Source organism: Rhinoderma darwinii, chromosome 1 (assembly GCF_050947455.1).
Source record: "Rhinoderma darwinii isolate aRhiDar2 chromosome 1, aRhiDar2.hap1, whole genome shotgun sequence".
NCBI classification, from domain to species: domain Eukaryota; kingdom Metazoa; phylum Chordata; class Amphibia; order Anura; family Rhinodermatidae; genus Rhinoderma; species Rhinoderma darwinii.
This window is the reverse complement of record NC_134687.1, coordinates 259,949,695-259,972,623: the sequence shown is the minus strand read 5'-3', so window position 1 is coordinate 259,972,623 and position 22,929 is coordinate 259,949,695. Positions and strand designations below refer to the sequence as shown.

Here is a 22,929-nt window from a genome sequence, read left to right as displayed (position 1 = left end):
ATTGTTAAGCGGGTTCTCCCGGGCATGGTAATGCCTTACTTGTGGCCATAAATTGCTGTTTGGGCACACTGTAGGGCTAAGAAGGGAAAGACCGCCATTTTGAGCATGGATTTTGCTTGGTAATAGTTCTGTTTGGGGTTTTGCTGGTATTTCAGCTTATAATGTGGTGGCATGTGTAATCTGTGCGGAGAACATCAGGGTATATGTAATCTGTGCGGAGTATATCAGGGCATAATAAGAGGGTATAATCATGGGGTAAATAATACAATTATCCATAGATGTGTGTTACGCTGTGAAGCGATCCGTTATGCGCAGGCCGGCGTCACACTGATAAACGGTTTTCTTTCTTATCCCTCCTTTGTAACGCTCTGCACCTTTTGGGGACTTTTTCTCCTTCGTAGTTTGGGAAATATTACTGGGAAAGTTTTGCGCTGATATAATACGGGCGCCCTCGCTTCCAGCGAATGTGCTATGTCCCTGCCCTTTCCTAGTTCCTAAATACTAGGGCCCTGAAACTGAAGGAATGTTCCCCTCCGGCCTGCGCATTGAGATGTTTTTTCATCACCGCATTACTAGTGCCGTAACTTTTTTATTTTTCAGTTGATTGAGCGGTGTGCGGGCTTGTTTTTTGCGAGACGGGCTGTAGATTTTATTGGTACCATTTTAGAACACATACGACTTTTTGATCACTTTTTATTTCATTTTTTGGTAAAGGAAATTACCAAAAACAAGCAATTCTGGAATAGTTTTTTATTGTTTTTTTTTCTCTGCATCCACAGTGCGCCCTAGATTACATGTTAGCTTTATTCTGCGGGTCGATACGATTACGGCGATACCAAATTTATATAGTTTTTTTTATGTATTGCGGCTTTTGCACAATAAAATCACTTTTTTTATAAAATCATTTGTTTTCTCTGTCGACATATTCTAAGACCCATAACTTTATTATTTTTGCGTGCACAAAGCGGTGTCAGGGATTATTTTTTGCGGCACGGATTGGCGTTTTTTATTAGTACTATTTTGGAGTAAATGTGACTTTTTGATCACTTTTTATAGCATTTTTTGGAAGGAGATGTGACCTAAAAACAAAGGTTCTGGCGCGGTTTTTCATGTTTTTTTTTACCGCGTTCACCGTGCGGGATAAATTACATAATAGTTTTGTAGTTTGGGTCGTTACGGACGCGGCGATACCAATTATGTATAGTTTTTTTATTTTTACGGTTTTTCCCATAATAAAATACTTACTATGGGAAAAAAGTCAGTTTAGCTTTATTTTTATTTGAAATGTGTGTGTTTTTATTGTTTTACCACATTTTTATTTACTTTTTTTTACTTTTTTTACTTGTCCCACTAGGGGACATGAGGGCCTGATGCCCCGATCGCTGCTCTAATACACTGCACTACATACGTAGTGCAGTGTATTAGCGCTGTCAGTTATTCACTGACAGCATGCCTATGAGGACTCGCCGCAGGCGGGTCCTCATCGGCTCCCGTACAAGGCAGACTCGGACGCCATTTTCTGGCGTCCGATTGCCACAGCAACCCAGCGATTGCATCACTGGGTTGCCGATCGGGTGAAAACCTATCAGATGCTGCGCTCTATTGAGCGCAGCATCTGAGGGGTTAATCTGCCGGATCGGAGAGTAGCTCCGGTCCTGGCAGTTACAGGAGGGTGCCAGCTGTATAATACAGCTGTCCCCCCGCAGTGATAGTGCCGGCTCTGCTTCTGAGCCCGCACCATCACTGCGCCGTATATATACGGCGCTTTGCGGGAACCACCTCCCGACAGCGCCGTATATATACGGCGTATGTCGGGAAGGGGTTAAATAAAAAAAACACACAAATTACAATAAACATTAAAATAAGTCTCAATACATAAAATATACATTCAGTATTGTCGCGACCGTAATAACACATTTATAACACATTTTGTTGTAAAAAAACAAAACAAAAACACACTCACTTATTAACCCCTTCGTGCTTTGGCCACTTTTGACCTCCCTGACAGAGCCTCATTTTTCAAATCTGACATGTTTCACTTTGTGGTGATAACTTCGGAATTCTTTAACCTATCCAAGCGATTCTGAAACGGTTTTCTCGTGACACATTGGACTTTGTTACTGGCAAAATTTGCTCGATACATTCAGTATTTAATTCTGAAAAACTCGAACATTTTTGCAATTTCACAAAATTTAGATTTTTTGAAAAAATGTATCTGTTTGTAAGACAGGCAGTTATACCGCACAAAATTGTTGCTAATTAACATCCCCATATGTCTACATTAGATCGGCATCGTTTTTTGAACACCCTTTTATTTTTCTAGGATGTTACAAGGCTTAGAACTTTAGCAGCAATCTCTCAGATTTTCAAGAATATTTCATAAGGCTATTTTTACAGGGGGCGGTTCAGTTGTGAAGTTGCTTTGAGGGCTTTATGTTAGAAACCCCCAATAAGTTACCCCATTTTAAAAACTTCAACCCTTAAAGTATTCAAAACATCGTTTAGAAAGTTTCTCAACCCTTTAGCCGTTTCACAGGAATTAAAGCAAATTAGAGGTGAAATTTAAACATTTCCTTTTTGTTTTTTTGCAGAAATTCATTTTTAATCATTTTTATTTTGTAACACAGAAGGTTTTACCAGAGAAATGCAACTCCATAATTATTGCCCAGAGTCTGCAGTTTCTAGAAATATCCCACATGTGTCCCTAGTGCGCTAATGGACTGAAACACCAGCCTCAGAAGCAAAGGAGTACCTAGTGAGTCTTGCGGCCTCCTTTTTATTAGAAAATATTTTAGGCACCATGTCAGGTTTGAAGGGCTCTTGTGGTGCCAAATCAGTGGAAATCCCCAAAAAGTGACCCCATTTGGGAAACTAGACCCCTCAAGGAAATTATCTAGGGGTATAGTGAGCATTTTAACCCCACAAGTTTATTGCAGAAATTATTGGAAGTAGGCTGTGAAAATTTAAAATCTACATTCATTCAAAGAACATGTAGGTTTAGCAAATTTTTTTTCTCATTTCCACAAGGACTAAAGGAGAAAAAGCACCGTTACATTTGTAAAGCAATTTCTCCCGATTTAAAACACCCCGCATGTAGTCATTAATGGCTGTTTGGGCACACAGCAGGGCTTAGAAGGGAAGGAGTGCTATTTGTCTTTTGGAGTACAGATTTTGCTGGATTGGTTTCTGGTTGCTATGTCGCATTTGCAAGGCCCCTGTGGGACTAAAACCGTGGAAACCCCCCACCAGTGACGCTGTAGGGCTCAGAAGGGATGTAGCGCCATTTTGCTTTTGGAGCATGTATTTTGCTTGGTAGTAGTTTTGTTTGTTTTTTTTAAAAAAACTGCACCCATTAAAGTATTCAATACCGCATTTAGAAAGTTTCTTAACCCTTTGTGTTTCACAGGAATTAAAGCAAAGTGGAAGGGAAATTTGTAAATTGCACTTTTTTTATTTTTTTTTGCAAAAATTCCATTTTAATCCAATTTTCCTGTAATACTGAAGGTTTTTTACCAGAGAAATACAACTTAATATTTATTGTCCTGATTCTGCAGTTATTAGAAATATCCCACATGGGGCCCTAGTGTGGTAATGGACTGAAACAAAAGCCCCAGAAGCAAAGGCGCACCTAGTGGATTTTTGGGCCTTCCTTTTCTTAAATTATATTTCAGGCACCATGTCAGGTTAGAAGAGGTCTTGTGGTGCAAAAACAAAGGAAACCCCCCAAAGGTGACTCCATTTGGGAAACTATACCCCTAGAGGAATTCATCTAGGGGTGTAGTGAGTATTTTGACCCCCCCATGTGTTTCATAGATTTCATTAGAATTGGGAAGTGAAAATGATAAATACATTTTTTTTTTTCCATTAAGGCGTAGCTTTAGGTAAAAATGTTTCATTTTCTCATCAAATAAAGGAGAAAAAGCACCCCAACGTTTGTAAAGCAGCTTCTCCAGAGTACGGAAATACCCCATATGTGGTACTAAATTACTGTATGAATATACATAAGGGCCCAGAAGGGAAGGAGTGCCATTTGGCTTTTGGAGAGCAGATTTTGCTGGATTGGTTTTTCTGCACCATGTTGCTTTTGCAAAGCCCGTTAGGTACCAGTACAGTGGAAACTCCCCCAAAGTGACTCCATTTGGCAAACTACACCCATTGAGGAATTCATCTAGGGGGGTAGTGAGCATTTTGACCCCACAGGTGTCTCATAGATTTTAGTAGAAATGGGCAGTGAAAATGAAATATTACATTATTTTCCAATAAGACCTAGCATTAGTTCAAAATTTTTTATTTTCTCAACAAATAAAGGAGAAAAAGCACCGTAACATTTGTAAAGCAACTTCTTCAGAGTAGGAAAATATCCAACATGTGGTCATAAACCTGTTTGGATACACGGCAGGATACAAGGGAAGGAGCGCCATTTGGCAGTTGGAGCGCAGATTTTGCAGGATTGATTCTTGGGCGCCATGTTGCATTTACAAAGCCCCTGAGTTACCAGTACAGTAAGAACCCCTGAAATGTGACTCCATTTGGTAAACTACACCCCTTGAGGAATTAATCTAGGGGTGTAGTGAGCATTTTGACCACAGAGGTTTTTGCTGCATTTATTAGAATTGAGATGTGAAAATAAGTGTTAGCTGTTTTTTGTTTGTTTTTTTTGTGAAAAGATGTAGTTCTAGCCCAAAATTGTGCATTTTCACAAAGACTATAGGAGGAAAGCACCTCAACGTTCGTAAAGCATTCTCTCCAGAAAAAGGCAATACCCCACACGTGGTCATAAACTGCTATTTGGACACACAGCAAGGCTCGAAAGGGAAGGCGTGCCGTTTAGTATTTGGAGTGGAGATTTTACAAGATTTGTTTTTGGACACCATGTTGCATTGAGCTATAGTACCAGTACCGTGGTACCCCAGAGAAATTACCCCATTTTGGAAACTAGATCCCTCAAAGAATTTATCTAGGGGTGTAGTGAGTATTTTGATGATGTGGGGAATTTAGTGAAATTCTACTAGGCCTAAAAAATTAGTGTGGGCTGCCATGTAGCATCATTTTGCATCATTGCGTTTTGAGAGTCATAACGTGTTATTTTTCAGTTGACGGTGCTGTGTGAGGACTTGTTTTTTGTGGAACGAGCGGGTACATGCGATTTTTGAAAAAATTTTTTTTCACTATTTATTAAATTTTTTGGGAGATGAGGAAATCAAAAAACAGCAATGCTAGCACGTTTTTTTTTATTTTTACAGTGTTCACCGTGCAGTTTAAACAACATGTTAACTTTATTCTGCGGGTCGATACGATTAAAGCAAAACAAAATTGATATAGTTTTTTTTACGTTTCACTGCTTTCTCACAATAAATACACGCTTTTCAAGAAAAAAAAAATACTGTTTTAGGGGTGATTTACACGAGCGGCGTACACCATAGTGGATGGAACGGGCCCCGTTCGCATTCACTATGGGACTGGGGCTGCCGTACTCCATGTCTGTATGTGTCGTTAATCGACACATACAGAAATGGAGTAAAAAATGGCAGCCCCCATAAGGAAGAAAAAGTGTAAAAAGTAAAACACAAACACACAAATATAAAAGTTTTTAATAAAAGACTAAAATCAAACTGATGTTAAAAAAAAAATTTTCGTGACACTATTCCTTTAACAGCTCCGTGTGTCATGTTCATATGGTGCTTTTCACGCAGCTGCCATCATTATGACACTCCGTTTGGATGTTTATAAACTGAAAAGCACGTGGTGCTTTTCTGTTTACATTCATTCTTTTACTGCTGTTGCGCGAATAACGCGCGTCCCATGCAAGTGCTTCCGTGTGGTGCGCGTGATTTTCACTCACCTATTGAATTCAATGGGTGCGTGATGCGCGAAAAACGCAGAAATATAGGACATGTTGTGAGTTTTACGCAGCGGACTCACGCTGCGCAAAAATCACGGACTGTCTGCACTGCCCCATAGACTAATATAGGTCCGTGCGACGCGCGTGAAAAGCAAGCGCGTTGCACGAACGTATTACACGTTCGTGTAAATCCGCCCTTAGTGTTGCCATTAACTTTTTTAGTTGATATCGCTGCGGGAGGGCTTGTTTTATGCGTGACTAACTGTAGTTTCCATTGGTACCATTCTGCGTTACTTGCAACTTTTTGATCACTTTTTATTAAATTCTTGTTAATCTTATCTAAAAAATAAAAATAAAATGCTGTCATTGTTTTTTATAAAATTTGTATTAGTTTCACCGTGCGGTAAAAATAATGTGATATTTTTATAGTTCAGGCCGTTCCGAACGCGGCGATACCTATTTATGTATAGTTTATTTTTTTTCATGTCTTCATTTTTCTACTAATTATAAAGGAGTTTATCAGGGAAACAGGGCAAAAGTGTCAGAGCAAAGGGTCTGAATACTTCTGTCCATGCAGGATTTGAGTTTTTAATCTTGCAAAACTTTATCAAATTCTGTTTTCACTTTGGCATTAAGGGGTATTTAGTGCAGAATGATAGGGAAAAACGTTATTTTTTTATTTTTTTATTATAGCACAAGTCCTCAACATAGCAAAATGTGAAAGGGTCTGAAGTCTTTCCAAATGCACTGTAAATAGCTAGTTTAGGTAATTCTAAACCTATTTTATTTTACTCACTGGACATAATTGTGGAAACCTGTCACTCGGGGACCGAGACACAAGACCATGCGATTTATACAGTCAAAGCAAAAATAGTTGACATCGTGGAACTGAAAAAGTGAAACTTGTCAAATAAGGTGTGGGCCCCTTCTGTTGCCCCCAGACATCCATTGTATTTGGATTGCGGAAATCTGTGGTTCAGGGGGGTGCTGTATATCACTACTCCATCTAAGCAGTACTATACAGATCCTATTCCAGTCAAGCTGGGTTCACACATGGTGAAATAGCATTTATTTTATTTTGCTTTGAACCATCGCTAAACCGTACAATTTTCTTTAAAATTACGTTAAAATGGTGCGTTTTTGTCCTGGTTTGAGGCAAAAAATAATAATAAAATGCATGATTACTGTGACCCGTGAACCCAGAGAAGAACATTAGAGCAAATAGGTGAGGTGGAGAAAGAGACCCCTGTAGGGCGTTGATGGGGTCAGCAAGAGATATGAAGGATCACACTGCTAGATAATAAACACAGGGTCTAGGAGAGGATGATAAATGAGGAGCAAAAAGAGAGGAAGGGTTTTGATGGTGCAGAGAGAGGACCAGTCTCATTTCATCTACTTTGAACTGCTTTGTGTCTTTCTCCCAACCAGTAGGTACACGTAATATTTATTACGCCTGAGAGAGTTATTTCTTTATAATATTGGAAAGTTGTCTTTCTGGATGGTGATTTATTAATAGTGCTATATTGTTTTACACAGGTGAAAAAAATGCACAATTGGTGGGTAATGTAGAAAATCGTAATGGCTCCTCTGCTATAAAGTTGCGAACACTGTCCGGCATGGCTTCAAAGACCAAATCTACAGCTACAGAACGACGACAGGCACATGTACCTTCTCTGCAGGTATGATTATTTTCTAATAAAATAACATTTGTTACCTTTTCATTGCATCTGAATTTGGAACAAAAAAACTTTAACACAACTCAGTACTTGCATTTTCATAGGCGTATCCCAGATAAGCGTATACACTTAGCAGTGTTTTCTGCCTATGAATCCTTATGCCTTAACCCCTTCCTGCTTTGGCCACTTTTGATCTTCCTGACAGAGCCTCATTTTTCAAATCTGACATGTTTCACTTTGTGGTAAGAACTTCGAAATGTTTTTACCTATCCAAGCGATTCTGAGATTTTCTCATGACACATTGGACTTGCTCGATTCATTCAGTATTTCATTGTGAAAAACACCAAAATGTAGCAAAAATGTTAAATTTTTCTAAATGTAATTGTATCTGCTTGTAAGACAGGCAGTTATACCACACAAAATTGCTGCTAATTTACATCCCCCATATGTCTACTTAAGATTGCCATCATTTTTTGAACATCCTTTTGTTTTTCTAGGCCGTTACAAGGCTTAGTTTAGCAGCAATTTCTCACATTTTCAATACAATTTCAAAAGGCTATTTTCACATGGGCCAGTTCAGTTGTGAAGTGACTTTGAGCCACACCCAATAAATCACCCCATTTTAAAAACTTCACTCCTCAAAGTATTAAAAACAGCATTTAGAAAGTTTCTTAACCCTTTAGAAATTAAAGCAAAGTAGAGGGGAAATTTACAAATTAATATTTTTACATTTTTTTTTTTGTAACGCAAAAAGTTCTACCAGGGAAACCCAACTCAATATTTATTGCCCAGGTTCTGCAGTTTTAGGAAATATCCCACATGTGGCCCTAGTGTCCTAATGGACTGAAGCACAGGCCTCAGAAGCAAAGGAACACCTAGTGGATTTTGGGCCTCCTTTTTATTAGAATATACTTTAAACACCATGTCAGGTTTGAAAGGCTCTTGTGGTGCCAAAACAGTGGAAATCCTCAGTAATCCCATTTGAGAAACTACACCCCTCAAGGAAATTATCTAGGGGTATAGTGAGCATTTTGAGCCAACAGGTTTATTGCAGAAATTATTAGAAATAGGCTGTGAAAATTAAAATTACATTTTTCAAAGAAAACCTAGGTTTAGCCAATTTTTTTTCCAATTTCCACAAGGACTAAAGGAGAAAAAGCACTGCATTTTCTGTAAATCAATTTCTCCCGAGTAAAACAATACCCTTTATGTGGTCATAAACATCTGTTTAGACACACATCATGGCTTAGAATGGAAAGAGCCCCGTTTGTCTTTTGGTGCTGAAATTTATCAGGGACGGTTTGCGGAGCCCATGTCGCATTTGCAAAGCCCCTGAGGGACTAAAACAGTGGAAACGGCCAACAATTTACTCCATTTAAGCCTCTCACACACACGAGCAGGTTTGTTCTGTGATATACGCTCTGTATGTTGGCTGCACACCGCGATTGCATCACAGGCACGCTGTTCGCTTGACAAACTGAGCCCCCTCCCTCTGAAACAACTCAAATGATGCTATTGCTATTGACATCAACATCTAAGGGGTTAAACAGGTGGGTTTGAAAGTCTCTCTGATCCTGGCCACTAGAGAATGAGCCCAGCTGTCATTAGGGAAATGTCCTATGCCAGCCTTATGATACAGCACCGTAAAAAGGGGGCATGTGACATGAGTACCCTTAATGAGGATGGCACACTCGCTTCTAGATGCAGGGGAGGATGGTAGCATGAACGTTCAGACAATGAGGCAACTACGTAGCTGGGTGACCGTTTTAAGGCTGGTTAGAGGGAAGAGTGTCAGGAAGGCTAGTCCTGAACTGGCACGCCTCAACATGTTTTTGCCAAGCTGGCGAATAAGGGAGATGTGATATCAGGGGTAGCACTTCTGCAGCAAAAACACTTCCTCTGACAGCCATCGGAATATCTGTTCCAATAAGTAGGGGGAACAGGTGTATAAGTCAGGCCAGGCAAGTGCTGGTAGTGGGGGATTAAATTATTAGGGGAACCGATAGGGCACTCTGTTCAACGATCCAGATCTTTGTGACCGTTTCTCCCCCTGGTGCTTGAGTTTGACATATCACAGATCGGGTTTATAGATTACTGGGAGGGGCTGGTGAGGACCCACCTGTTATGCTTTACATTGGCATCAATGACAAAGCAAGAGGTAGGGGGTAGATATTTTAAAAATGATTTCAGGGAGGGGGGGTGGGGGCGTGGCTTGGCAGCCGGGAGACATGGCCTCTTGATTCTCAAGCTCCAGGACTATAGCAGCTATTTTGATAGCACGGCTCGCCAAATCTCCATACTTGGATGTTGGACGCCGCTGATTAACCTGCTAATGATGACCAGAGGAAAGAGAAGCCTTAAAGAGGCTCTGTCACCAGATTTTGCAACCCCTATCTGCTATTGCAGCAGATAGGCGCTGCAATGTAAATTACAGTAACGTTTTTATTTTTAAACGAGCATTTTTGGCCAAGTTATGACCATTTTTGCAAAAGTACAACTGGGCGTGTTGAAAAGTAAAAGTACAACTGGGCGTGTATTATGTGCGTACATCGGGGCGTTTTTACTTCTTTTACTAGCTGGGCGTTCTGACGAGAAGTATCATCCACTTCTCTTCAGAACGCCCAGCTTCTGGCAGATCACGCTGTGACGTCACTTCCCCAGGTCCTGCATCGTGTCAGACGAGCGAGGACACATCGGCACCAGAGGCTACAGTTGATTCTGCAGCAGCATCAGCGTTTGCAGGTAAGTAGCTACAACGACTTACCTGCAAACGCCGATGCTGCTGCAGAATCATCTGTAGCCTCTGGTGCCGATGTCTCCTCGCTCGTCTGACACGATGCAGGACCTGTGAGTGACGTCACAGCGTGATCTCTCGAGAACACGGCTGTGTCTGCACTGCCAGAAGCTGAGCGTTCTGAAGAGAAGTGGATGATACTTCTCGTCAGAACGCCCAGCTAGTAAAAGTAAAAACGCCCCGATGTACGCACATAATACACGCCCAGTTGTACTTTTACTTTTCAACACGCCCAGTTGTACTTTTGCAAGCCTCATTTGCATAAATACAAAAATGGTCATAACTTGGCCAAAAATGCTCGTTTTTAAAAAATAAAAATGTTACTGTAATCTACATTGCAGCGCCTATCTGCTGCAATAGCAGATAGGGGTTGCAAAATCTGGTGACAGAGCCTCTTTAAACAGCAGGGCAATCTTGAAATTTACTTTGATAAGGACCGAGACGGGGATGATGGCGCATCCAGCATGGCTTCACATTCATATACCTCGAGTCCGAGATAACCGGTCTCTACGCTTTCGTCATGCTCTTCGAGAGGGGCAGACAGCAACCCGACAGCCTTGGATCACCCTCGGTCTGATAGATCTGTGATGGTTTCGGGTTCCCGATACAGTCCTCTTGCAACGGAAGACTCAGACTCTTTGAGCGCCAAACTCCCCACGCGGCCGTCGCCATCTTCTCCCTCAGTGAGTCCTGTGAAGCAGAGGCCTAAATTTAACCATCAGACCCCTCAGGATTCGGAGGTAAGCGATCATGCTGCTTCCCCCACTGTGCCGTCGTTGGTTACGACTGCATTTATTGATATACTGACTATCGATAGTCCTGCATCGGGTTCATTGATGGAGATGCTGATTAATAATTAATAAAATTACTTGCCTATCCCCGTTCCCACGCCAGGTGGAGGATCCTTCCCCTCCTTTGGTCTGTGCTTTGAGTGACTCGGCGCAGACTGGCGCGATGTCACTACATCGCACCTGTCTGCGTAGAGCCACTCAGGGCACAGTGAATGCTGGAGCAAGGAGCCGGAACACCAAAGCCTTTTATACAGCTATCGACACAGATAGGATCACCGAAACTGACCTGTTCATAGATGGCAAGAGAGGGAAACAGCCAGTTGCACGATGCTCGGTTGCCAACATGCTGGCTTTTTCCACCTGCCAGCGATTCATCGGCCTCCCCTTCACCGGAGCCCATGGTGGATTCCGTGCCGCAAGAAAACTTGGACCGGAACTTGACCTCACCTGTGCTTTCACAGACTACTCTTGACTGAGGATTTCAGCTGTGCATCATGACCTCCAGAAAACGGACTCGCATATGGAAGCTATAGAATTTAAGTTGGACTCGACAGTTAACCAAAACTGGAAATGTCTGCAAGACCTACAGTACCAACTTGACATGGCTACGGACTGCATAGAAGATCTGGAGAATCGTTAACACAGGTACAATTTTTGTAGTGATTCCTGGAGTTCCTAACTCTCACCTAGAAATTGATCTGGCCCATAGATCCCTGACAGCACTGTTCAATGATGTTCTCCCAAGAGATATAATTTGTTTAAACCTCACTACTACTCTATAAAAAAATAAAAAATAAAAAGTGATGGAGACTGCGAGAAAACTTCCTAAACTTACACTAATGAACCGTGAGATTCAAATTTTTGCAGATCTAGCTGTCTACTATCCAAAAGCGGCAATCCTTCCATCCGCTATTGCAAATCCTACGCTTGCATGTTCTCAATTACAGATGGGCCTTTGCCTTTCGCCTCTGGTTCATGTACAATAATAGACAACACAGCTTCTCATCTCTCTAGGAAGGGGAAGACATCCTTGCTAAGTTGAAGCATTTTCCTATTTCGGGGCCGCCTTCTTCACCTCACTCAATGAGACCACCGACACCCATCTCTTCTATGTGACAACGTCAGAAGTGCCATAAGGTCTCCCCTGCTCCCTCTGAGGGTTGTCCACGACAGCCACCGTGATAATGATAGACACCAAGTGCTTCTGCTTCCAGCTTGCCCATGTGTTCCATGTTTTGGTAAGATGTGTCTAATCCACACAGCCACTGTGACTTCAGACCATTGTGCTATTACTACAGGCTATGGTTATCTTGGGACTCTGAAACCCCATATTCTTCCATTAGCCGATTTTATCGTAGTATGTCCAGAAATCTATAATTCTTTGGATACCATATGTTTACACAGTTTTTTACTCTACTGCTATCTTATTTGTATTGGGTAACTATTAGTTCATGGATTTAACTACTGCTATCTCCGATTACAATCGGCACTATAACTTTTATTATATACACATAAATGACAGGTTACAGGGACATTACGCTTGCTCTGCTGTAAGTACCACAGAAACTTTAGAGAAGTGTCGGGATTGTGAATAGACATCCCGTCCTGGCTGGAAGGAATGTCTATTCACTGTCTAAATACTTCAGTAACATTAATGTGTAAGTAAGTGACTGCACATACTGATCTAGCATGATCCCTATGCGCTGATTAAATGAATGGAGAGAAGTGCATGACGCTGATTGGTCAGAGTCATACACTCCTCTGTACAACACCCACTTTGTCGAAAGTAAACACACGCCCAGTTGGGCATTAAGAAACGAATTCGCATAAAGCTAAAATCGCTAATAACGTAGTAAAAATAGTTTTTCTAAATAAAAAGCACTGCTGTCACCTACATTATAGCGCCGATCTCCTTATGTAGAAGATGGGGCACTTCTAATGTGGTGACAGAGCCTCTTTAAGTCTGATGGACCACTTGTTTTATGTTTGCTGATATGTGGTGTTAAGCTTCTGGCCTGTTCCAACTCCCCCCCCCCCCTTTTTTTTTTCCTCATCTCCTCCTTCCCCCTCCCGTGGCAAATTGTGTTGCGGCTTCCATTAGACTACTCTAATGGCTACTAACACTAGTACTAATTCCTTTTCCAGAATCACCCATAATGTACAAGGAATGAATTCGCTCATTAAACGAGGAAAAGCTTTTCTTTATTATAAGTCAATTCCTGCTGATATACTCTTTCTACAGGAGACTAATTTTTCATAGACTTCTTTACCAACCTACTTTCATAAAGCTTATCCTCAGCACTACCTAGCAAGTGCGTCTACCAAGCATCGTGGAGTCAGTTTGGATGGCCTGTTCAGTTCCATTTAATCTAAACCATGTATTTCGGGATCCTGAGGGTCGATTAATTTTGGTATCTGGTATGACTTCAGTTACGTCTATTACGTCTATTAATTATTACGCCCCTAATACCAGCATCCGTTCAGTCGCACCTTATGGAGCCAGCTGTATCCACTTATTGAGGGTCCTCTAATTCTAGCAAGGGATTCTAATGTGGCTTTGGAGACTTCACTGGACAAATCTATGGATCTCACCTCCAAACTACTACCCCCTAATAAGACTAGTCTTTCTAGCAAACCGAGCAATACCCCAAATTGTACCAATGGTCACAGTGACTGATATAATAAACCAGAAAGAAAAAAAGTCACGACCAAGTATTTGCAAAATTACAAACAATCTTTATTTCAGTCAAATAGACACAGAAAAAACACATTACAACTATACACAGTAAAAAGAATGAACCCTCATAAAGAGATGGAATCCGAAAATAAAAGCAGCCTGGTAGTAGGCAGTAGATAGATACAGATCAGCAGCACAAGACGAATTTTTCAAGCGGGTGCACGCCTCCTAGGTCACAGTCCAGGAGTGACCCCTCAATCAGGACAAAAATAAATTGAGACAGCACTACCAAATATTCAAAACTAAGATCCTGGAATAAAAGGATCTTCGTTTTGAATATTTGGTAGTGCTGTCTCAATTTCTTTTTGTCAATATTTTTAGGCAGGTGCTAAGCATAGTACATTTGCACAGATAGATACCTAGTAAAATACATGCAAAGTGCAGTCATAGGCAAAATAATGAGCAGTATACCTACACCTACGTAGTGGAAAGTGGGCAGGAGATCAGGACCGGGAGGGGAGACCGCTGCCAGACCCAGGGTAAACCAGTGAAAAACACAAATTTTGAGAATTTGCATTTTTATAAATTCAAATGTATCTGCTTGTAAGACAGGTAGTTATACCACACAAAATAGTGACTAGTTAACATTTCCCATATGTCTACTTTTATGTTTGCATCATTTTTTGAACATCCTTTTATTTTTCTAGGACGTTACAAGGCTTATAAGTTTAGCAGCAATTTCTCACATTTTCAAGAACATTTCAAAAGCCTATTTTTTTTAGGGAACAGTTCAGATCTGAAGTGGCTTTGAGGGCCTTCTATATTAGGAACCCCCACAAATCACCCCATTTTAAAAACTGCACCCCTTAAACTATTCAAAACAGCATCTAGAAAGTTTCTTAACCGTTTATGCGTTTCACAGGAATTAAAGCAAAGTGGAAGGGAAATTTGCAAATTTCATTTTTTTTTTTGCAGAAATTCCATTTTAATCAATTTTTCCTGTAATACTGAAGGTTTTTTACCAGAGAGAAACTACTGAATATTTATTGTCCTGATCCTGCAGTTTTTAGAAATATCCCACATGTGGCCCTAGTGTGATAATGGACTGAAACAAAAGCCCCAGACGCAAAGGCGCACCTAGTGGATTTTTGGGCCTTCCTTTTCTTAAATTATATTTCAGGCACCATGTCAGGTTAGAAGAGGTCTTGTGGTGAAAAAACAAAGGAAACCCCCAAAAGTGACTCCATTTGGGAAACTATACCCCTAGAGGAATTCATCTAGGGGTGTAGTGATCATTTTGACCACACAGGTATTTCATAGATTTCATTAGAATTGGGCAGTGAAAATGAAAAATAACATTTTCCAATAAGTTGTAGCTTTACCTCAGAATTTTTGATTTTATCCACAAATAAATGAGGAAAAAGCACCCCAACATTTGTAAGCAACTTCTCCAGCGTACGGAAATACCCCATGTGTGGTAATAAACCACTGTATGAATACACATTAGGGCTCTGAAGAGGAGTGCCATTTGGCTTTTGGAGAGCAGATTTTGCTGGATTGGTTTTTCTGCACCATGTCGCTTTTGCAAAGCCCCTTAGGTACCAGTACAGTGGAAACTCCCCAAAAGTGACTCCATTTGGCAAACTACACCCATTGAGGAATTAATCTAGGGTTGTAGAGAGCATTTTGACACCACAGGTGTCTCATAGATTTTATTAGAAATGGGCAGTGAAAATGAAATATTACATTATTTTCCAATAAGACGTAGCATTCGTTCAAAATGTTTCATTTTCTCAACAAATAAAGGAGATAATACATCGAAGCATTTGTAAAGCAACTTCTTCAGAGTAGGGAAATACCCCATATGTGGTCATAAACTGCTGTTTGGATACACTGCAGGATACAAGGGAAGGAGCGCCATTTGGCAGTTGGAGCACAGATTTTGCAGGATTGATTCCTGGGCGCCATGTTGCATTTACAAGACCCCTGTGGTACCAGTACAGTAAGAACCCCTGAAATGTGACTCCATTTGGTAAACTATACCCCTTGAGGAATTAATCTACGGGTGTAGTGAGCATTTTGACCACAGAGGTTTTTGCTGAATTTATTAGAATTGGGATGTGACAATAAATCTTTTCGCAAAAAAATGCTAACTTTTTTTTTTAGTTCTAGCCCAAAATTGTGCATTTTCACAAAGACTATAGGAGAAAAGCACCTCAACGTTAGTAAAGCATTCTCTCCAGAGTAAGGCAATACCCCACACGTGGTCATAAACTGCTATTTGGACACACAGCAAGGCTCTAAAGGGAAGGCGCGCCATTTAGTATTTGGAGTGGAGATTTTACAAGATTTGTTTTTTGACACCATGTTGCATTGAGCTATAGTACTAGTACAGTGGTACCCCAGAAAAATTACCCCATTTTGGAAATTAGATACCTCAAAGAATTTTTATCTAGGGGTGTAGTGAGCATTTTGACCCCACAAGTATTTTGCAAAAATGAGTACACAATAGATGTTGCAAATTGAAAATTCCCGTTTCCACAGATATGCCATTTCAGTGGCCAATGTGTTGTGCCCAGCTTGTACCACTGTAGACACACACACCATAAATTGTTAACCGGGTTCTCCAGAATACAGTAATACCCCATATGTGGTCATAAATTGCAGTTTGGGCACACTGCCAGGCATAGTTGGACCACCATTTGGCTTTTGAAGCGCAGATTTTGCTTGGTGTTTTACTGGTATTTCACCTTATAATGTGGGGGCATATGTAATCTGGGCAGAGAACATCAGGGTATCTGTAAACTGGGCAGAGTGCGTCAGGGCATGATAGGATGATATAATAATGGAGTGAATGAATAATCCATGGATTGGTGTGGTACGCTTTGAACCAATCCTGTATGCACAGGCCGGGTTGTTGGGTATTATACAAAATATCTGCGCTCCAGTGTTGCCTAATCTTTGACTTCTTCAATAGCCCTTTAAGCAGCACAAGGCCCTAAAGTTTCCTCATCTCCGCTGCATCTACAGGGTCCATCTGTGGGGTCCAGCAAATGATGTTGTGGGGTATTTAGTGAAATTCTGCTATGCCTAACAAATTAGTCTCGGTTGTCATTTAGCATCATTGCGTTTTGAGTCATAACGTGTTATTTTTCCGTTGACTGAGCTGTGTGGGGGCTTGTATTTTGTGGAACGAGCTATAATTTTTATTCCATTTTGGGGTACATGCGATTTTTATCACTATTCCATGTTTTGGGAGATGAGGAAAGCAAAAAAACAGCAGTGCTAGCACGTGGTGTTTTTTTTAAAATATATATATATATATATATATATATATATATATATATATATATATATATACACACATACATACATACAGTGTTCACCGGGCAGTATAAACAACATGTTCACTTTATTCTGCTGTCGATACGATTACAACGACACCAAACTAATATCGTTTTTTTTTTTACGTTACGCTACATTCCCATAATAAAAATACTCTTTTCTAAAAAAAAAATAAAAAAAAAAATCCTGTTTTAGTTTCGCCATTTTCTGATCGCCATAACTTTTTTATTTTTTAGGTGATATCGCTGCGGGAGGACTTTTCTTTATGCGTGACGAACTGTAGTTTCCATTGGTACCATTTTGCGTTACTTGCATCTTTTTGATCACTTTTTATTCCTTTTTTTTTTTTTGAGACAAGATAACCAAAAAATTAAATGCTGGCGTTGTTTTTATTAAAAAATTTTACGGTGTTCACCGTGCGGTAAAAATTTGATATTTTTATAGAGCAGGCCGTTCCGAACGCGGCAATACCTATTTTATGTATCGTGTTTTTTTTTTTGTGTTTTTCATGTCCGCTTCATCTGCAGGGCATGACTCTATGCGCTTGTGTGGGAATGCATTTGGATTCTGGACGTACAGTCACGCTCTATAGCGGGAAAGGGCTAATAACCCCCCCAAAAAATGAAACAAAATGTGATCAAAATGCCCGACATTCCCTAAAATGGTATTAGTAAAAACTAAATATTTCCACATACAAAAAGACGTCCTACAGAGCTCTGTACACAGAAATATATAAAAAAAGTTAAGGGGGTCACAATATGACGATGGTAAAGAAATTTAATTTCTTTCAAACTTTTAAAAATGTTTTTAAAGGTACTAAAACATAACAAACTGTTTAAATTTGGTATCACCGCGATCGTACTGACCCGCATAATAAAGATAACATTGAACACAGCACAAAAGAAGCCCATAAGGCTGGGTTCACACGAGCACATTACGTCCGTAATGGACGGAACATATTCGGCCGCAAGTCCTGGACCGAACACACTGCAGGGGGCCGGGCTCCTAGCATCATAGTTATGTACGACGCTAGGAGTCCCTGCCTCGCTGCAGGACAACTGTCCCGTACTGTAATCATGTTTTCAGTACGGGACAGTAGTTCCACGGAGAAGCAGCGACACCTAGCGTCGTACATAACTATGATGCTAGGAGCCCGGCTCCCTGCAGTGTGTTCGGTCTGGGACTTTTGCGGCCGAAATACGTTCCGTCCTTTACGGACGTAATGTGCTCGTGTGAATCCAGCCTAAGAATATGGCGGAACTGCTGTTTTTTTTCCCAATTCCACCCCATTATTCTGAATTTTTTTTCCAGCTTCTCAGTACATCGCACATAATATTAAATAGTACCATTAGAAAGTACAATTTGTCCCGTAAAAATTAAGCCCTCTTATGGCTGTGTGAACAAAAAAATAAGAGTTATGATTGAAGGTGGGGAGGAAAAAACACAAGCGTAAAAACAAAAATTAGTCTGGTCCTGAAAGGGTTAAACATCCCTCTGCTTGCCTCAGACGCCAGTTTGCGATGGCAAGGGCAGACTTGAATCTGTCTGACAAGCTGGGTGGAAAGCCTACATTTGGTCTTCACAACGCCTATATTGTCTGTAAGCTCACTCCCGAAACTTTGCCTCTCGGATGGCTCTCTTTCTCAGAACCCTACGAAAATACTACGGGAATTTCACACATTCTACTCTAAGCTGTACAATTTCCATCTTGGAGAGCAAGATGGAAGTTGCAAATGATTTCTAAAGATAGTGACTCTAGATTCAGATTTTACTAATGAGAAAGTGTTAGAAGATATTAAAACTATTTATGCTAACAAGGCACCAGGCCCAGATGGGTTTTCCTCTACCTATTATAAGAAGTTTAAGTACATTTTGGCATCCCATCTGGCTCTGTTGTCGAACACACATAATCCAATACTGCTTTTATCCATGTTATACCCAAGCTAAATAAGAATCCTAGTGACGGAGCACACTAACATCCTATTTCTTTGATAAATGTAGACCGTAACCAGTTCAGGACTGGGCTATTTTGAGCTTTCAGGACCAGACACCGTTTAGACCTTTTTAGCACGTGTTGGTTAAATGGCTATAACTTTTTTATTTGTTGGGCTAACTGCGTGATTTTTGCGACGTTTTTTCCGTAGACAATGCAGGTTTCTTTTTTTTTTTTATCGTTTTTATACACACCTTTTTTGCTATTTTAGAATTTTTATTCATAAAGTTTGAAAATAATAGTAAAAAAATAAGCTTTTTTATGTTTCAGCTATTTTTTTTTGGTAACATAGTTTTACCCTAAAATAGACCTTTTATTTGTCATCGTCTACCGTAAATTTTAATATATTACATGTCTATATTAAGGTAATTGGGTCAGCGCTAGCGTTACAAAAATTATATTTTGCACTTGACTTTACTATTTTTTTATTACTATGGTCTGTCCCTCAAAGGTCAAAAAAGACCTTTGGGGAACTTTATATATTTTTTTTCTTTCTTTCTTTTACACCAGGCTTTTCCCCTGTAACTGGAGCTGCACAGCAGCCACAGTTACAGGGGAAATCAGCCCTCTCATAGTGACGATTGTCACTAATAGGGCTGTGCTGGGTCTTGTAAGACCCAGCAGCAGTCTGTCAGTAACGGCACCCGGCTATCATGTGACCAGTCACATGATCACCGGGAGGAATAGACGGCGCCGCTGCTGCTGTCTCTATTCCTATACACAGCGTTCATTGAGCGCTGTGTAAAAAGACATAGGAGCAGCTTTCGTTGCTTCTGTCTTCTCCGATCTTCTCAGGGTCCCCGGCAGTCACTGACAGCCAGAGACCCGATATTCAGCTGCCCGATCACACGGGCAGCAAGTTAAAACCCGAGCCGTAAAAAGTCTATGGCTTGGGTTTTAAGGACCCTGATCGCTGGCCGTAAAAACACAGCCAGCGGTCGGGAACCAGTTATAGAGAACCTTTCACCTGCCCATACATGTGCATCTGAGTGCAGCATGTAATGGGGAGGGCTGCACAAATCCTGGGGCACTTTACATTTTTTTTCTACCTCGCTCCGTTATTTAGATATCGGTGCCGTTATATTTGGCACCCGATATTTAACCCCCTGAACAGTCAACGGGGCGTGTTACTATGGCTGTGCCACTGTCCAATCAGATATGGACAGTGCCACAGCAAGAGCTAGCAGAGAAAGTGCACGCTCTCTCTCTCTCTTCAGCTTTGAAGATCAGTCTTTTCACCCGAACTGGCAAGGGGGCGTGTCACTGCTACGGACAGTGTAAGAGCTGGAGAGAGCTTGTACTTTGCCAGTTCAGCAGACAATACAAGACTGATCTCTCACAAGAGCTGAAGAGATGAGCGCACTCTCCTCTCCACAGCACTTACACTGTCCGTAGCAGAGAGACGCCTCCTTGCTAGTTCGGGTGAAAAGACTGATCTACAATATGAAGAGTGAGTGAGAGCGTCCATATCTGATTGGACAGTGTCACAACCATAGTAACACGCCCCCTTGACAGTACACGCCCCGTTGACTGTTCAGGGTGTTCTTTAAATATCATGCGCCAAATATAACAGCACCGATATCTAAATAATGTAGGGAGGTAGAAAATTTTTTTAAAGTGCCCCAGGGTTTGTGCAGCCATCCCCAATACATGCTGCACTCAGCTGCACATGTATGGGGAGGTGAAAGGTTCTCTTTAAGATTTTGACAAATTTAGGTGACCGGACTAAATACTTTCCTGCCTGGCTACATACATAAGGATCAAACTGGCTTTGTAGCATGTAGACCGGCAGGAGATCAACCTACAGCAAGGGTGTGTTCCAAGGGGTTCCTATCTGATCCCATCTCGATTTGGCAGAGGCACTGGACAAGGATGTCCCCTCTCACCAGCCTTGTTTGTATTGGGCATGGAATCTCTGGCTAAACTCATCCGCTCTAATTGAAATATCAAGGGGGTTGAGGTTGGTTCCGTGGAGCACAGATGTGCTTTATTTGCAGACAATAGTCTGCTATTTATAGCCTCTCCCTTTACCACGCTTCCCAACCTCTATCATATTCTCACTCGCTTTAGGGATGTGTCGGGCCTTCAGGTCAATAGTCCTAAATCTGTAGCATTAAATTTTATCCTTTCCAGACTATTAAAATTGAAATTTGATTTCCAGTGGGTACCCCACACCCTTACCTATTTGGGAGTCCAGCGTACGTACTCTATAGACTCCTTATACAGTGAAGGAAATAAGAATTTGATCCCTTGCTGATTTTGTAAGTTTGCCCACTGTCAAAGACATGAACAGTCTAGAATTTTTAGGCTAGGTTAATTTTACCAGTGAGATAGATTATATATATAAAAAAAAAAAAAGAAAATCAGTCAAAATTATATATATTTATTTGCATCGTGCACAGAGAAATAAGTATTTGATCCCTTTGGCAAACAAGACTTAATACTTGGTGGCAAAACCCTTGTTGGCAAGCACCGCAGTCAGACGTTTTTTGTAGTTGATGATGAGGTTTGCACACATGTTAGATGGAATTTTGGCCCACTCCTCTTTGCAGATCATCTGTAAATCATTAAGATTTCGAGGCTGTCGCTTGGCAACTCGGATCTTCAGCTCCCTCCATAAGTTTTCGATGGGATTAAGGTCTGGAGACTGGCTAGGCCACTCCATAACCTTAATGTGCTACTTTTTGAGCCGCTCCTTTGTTGCCTTGGCTGTATGTTTCGGGTCATTGTCGTGCTGGAAGACCCAGCCACGAGCCATTTTTAATGTCCTGGTGGAGGGAAGGAGGTTGTCAGTCAGGATTTGACGGTACATGGCTCCATCCATTCTCCCATTGATGCGGTGAAGTAGTCCTGTGCCCTTAGCAGAGAAACACCCCCAAAACATAATGTTTCCACCTCCATGCTTGACAGTGGGGACGGTGTTTTTTGGGTCATAGGCAGCATTTCTCTTCCTCCAAACACGGTGAGTTGAGTTAATGCCAAAGAGCTAAATTTTAGTCTCATCTGACCACAGCACCTTCTCCCAATCACTCTCAGAATCATCCAGATGTTCATTTGCAAACTTCAGACGGGCCTGTACATGTGCCTTCTTGAGCAGGGGGACCTTGCGGGCACTGCAGGATTTTAATCCATTATGGCGTAATGTGTTACCAATGGTTTTCTTGGTGACTGTGGTCCCAGCTGCCTTGAGATCATTAACAAGTTCCCCCCGTGTAGTTTTGGACTGAGCTCTCACCTTCTTCAGGATAAACGATACCCCACGAGGTGAGATTTTGCATGGAGCCCCAGATCGATGTCGATTGACAGTCATTTTGTATGTCTTCCATTTTCTTACTATTGCACTAACAGTTGTCTCCTTCTCACCCAGTGTCTTACTTATGGTTTTGTAGCCCATTCCAGCCTTGTGCAGGTCTATGATCTTGTCCCTGACATCCTTAGAAAGCTCTTTGGTCTTGACCATGTTGTAGAGGTTAGAGTCAGACTGATTAATTGAGTCTGTGGACAGGAGTCTTTTATACAGGTGACCATGTAAGACAGCTGTCTTTAATGCAGGCACCAAGTTGATTTGGAGCGTGTAACTGGTCTGGAGGAGGCTGAACTCTTAATGGTTGGTAGGGGATCAAATACTTATTTCTCTGTGCACAATGCAAATAAATATATATATTTTTGACTGTGATTTTCTGTTTTTTTTTTTTTTAAATATAATCTATCTCTCACTGGTAAAATTAACCTAGCCTAAAAATTCTAGACTGTTCATGACTTTGACAGTGGGCAAACTTACAAAATCAGCAAGGGATCAAATACTTATTTC

The 22,929-nt window shown here is 41.0% G+C and overlaps 1 protein-coding gene across 3 annotated transcripts in view; it reads left to right on the top strand.

Moving 5' to 3' along the window:
- REXO1 (RNA exonuclease 1 homolog) overlaps positions 1-22,929 on the top strand; it is a 296,453-nt gene that overhangs the window by 83,240 nt on the left and 190,284 nt on the right. For all 3 annotated transcript variants that reach the window (XM_075863701.1, XM_075863706.1, XM_075863713.1), the window contains exon 5: positions 7,379-7,521. In XM_075863701.1, the coding sequence (XP_075719816.1) occupies positions 7,379-7,521 (143 nt within the window). The remainder of the gene's footprint in view (positions 1-7,378; positions 7,522-22,929) is intronic.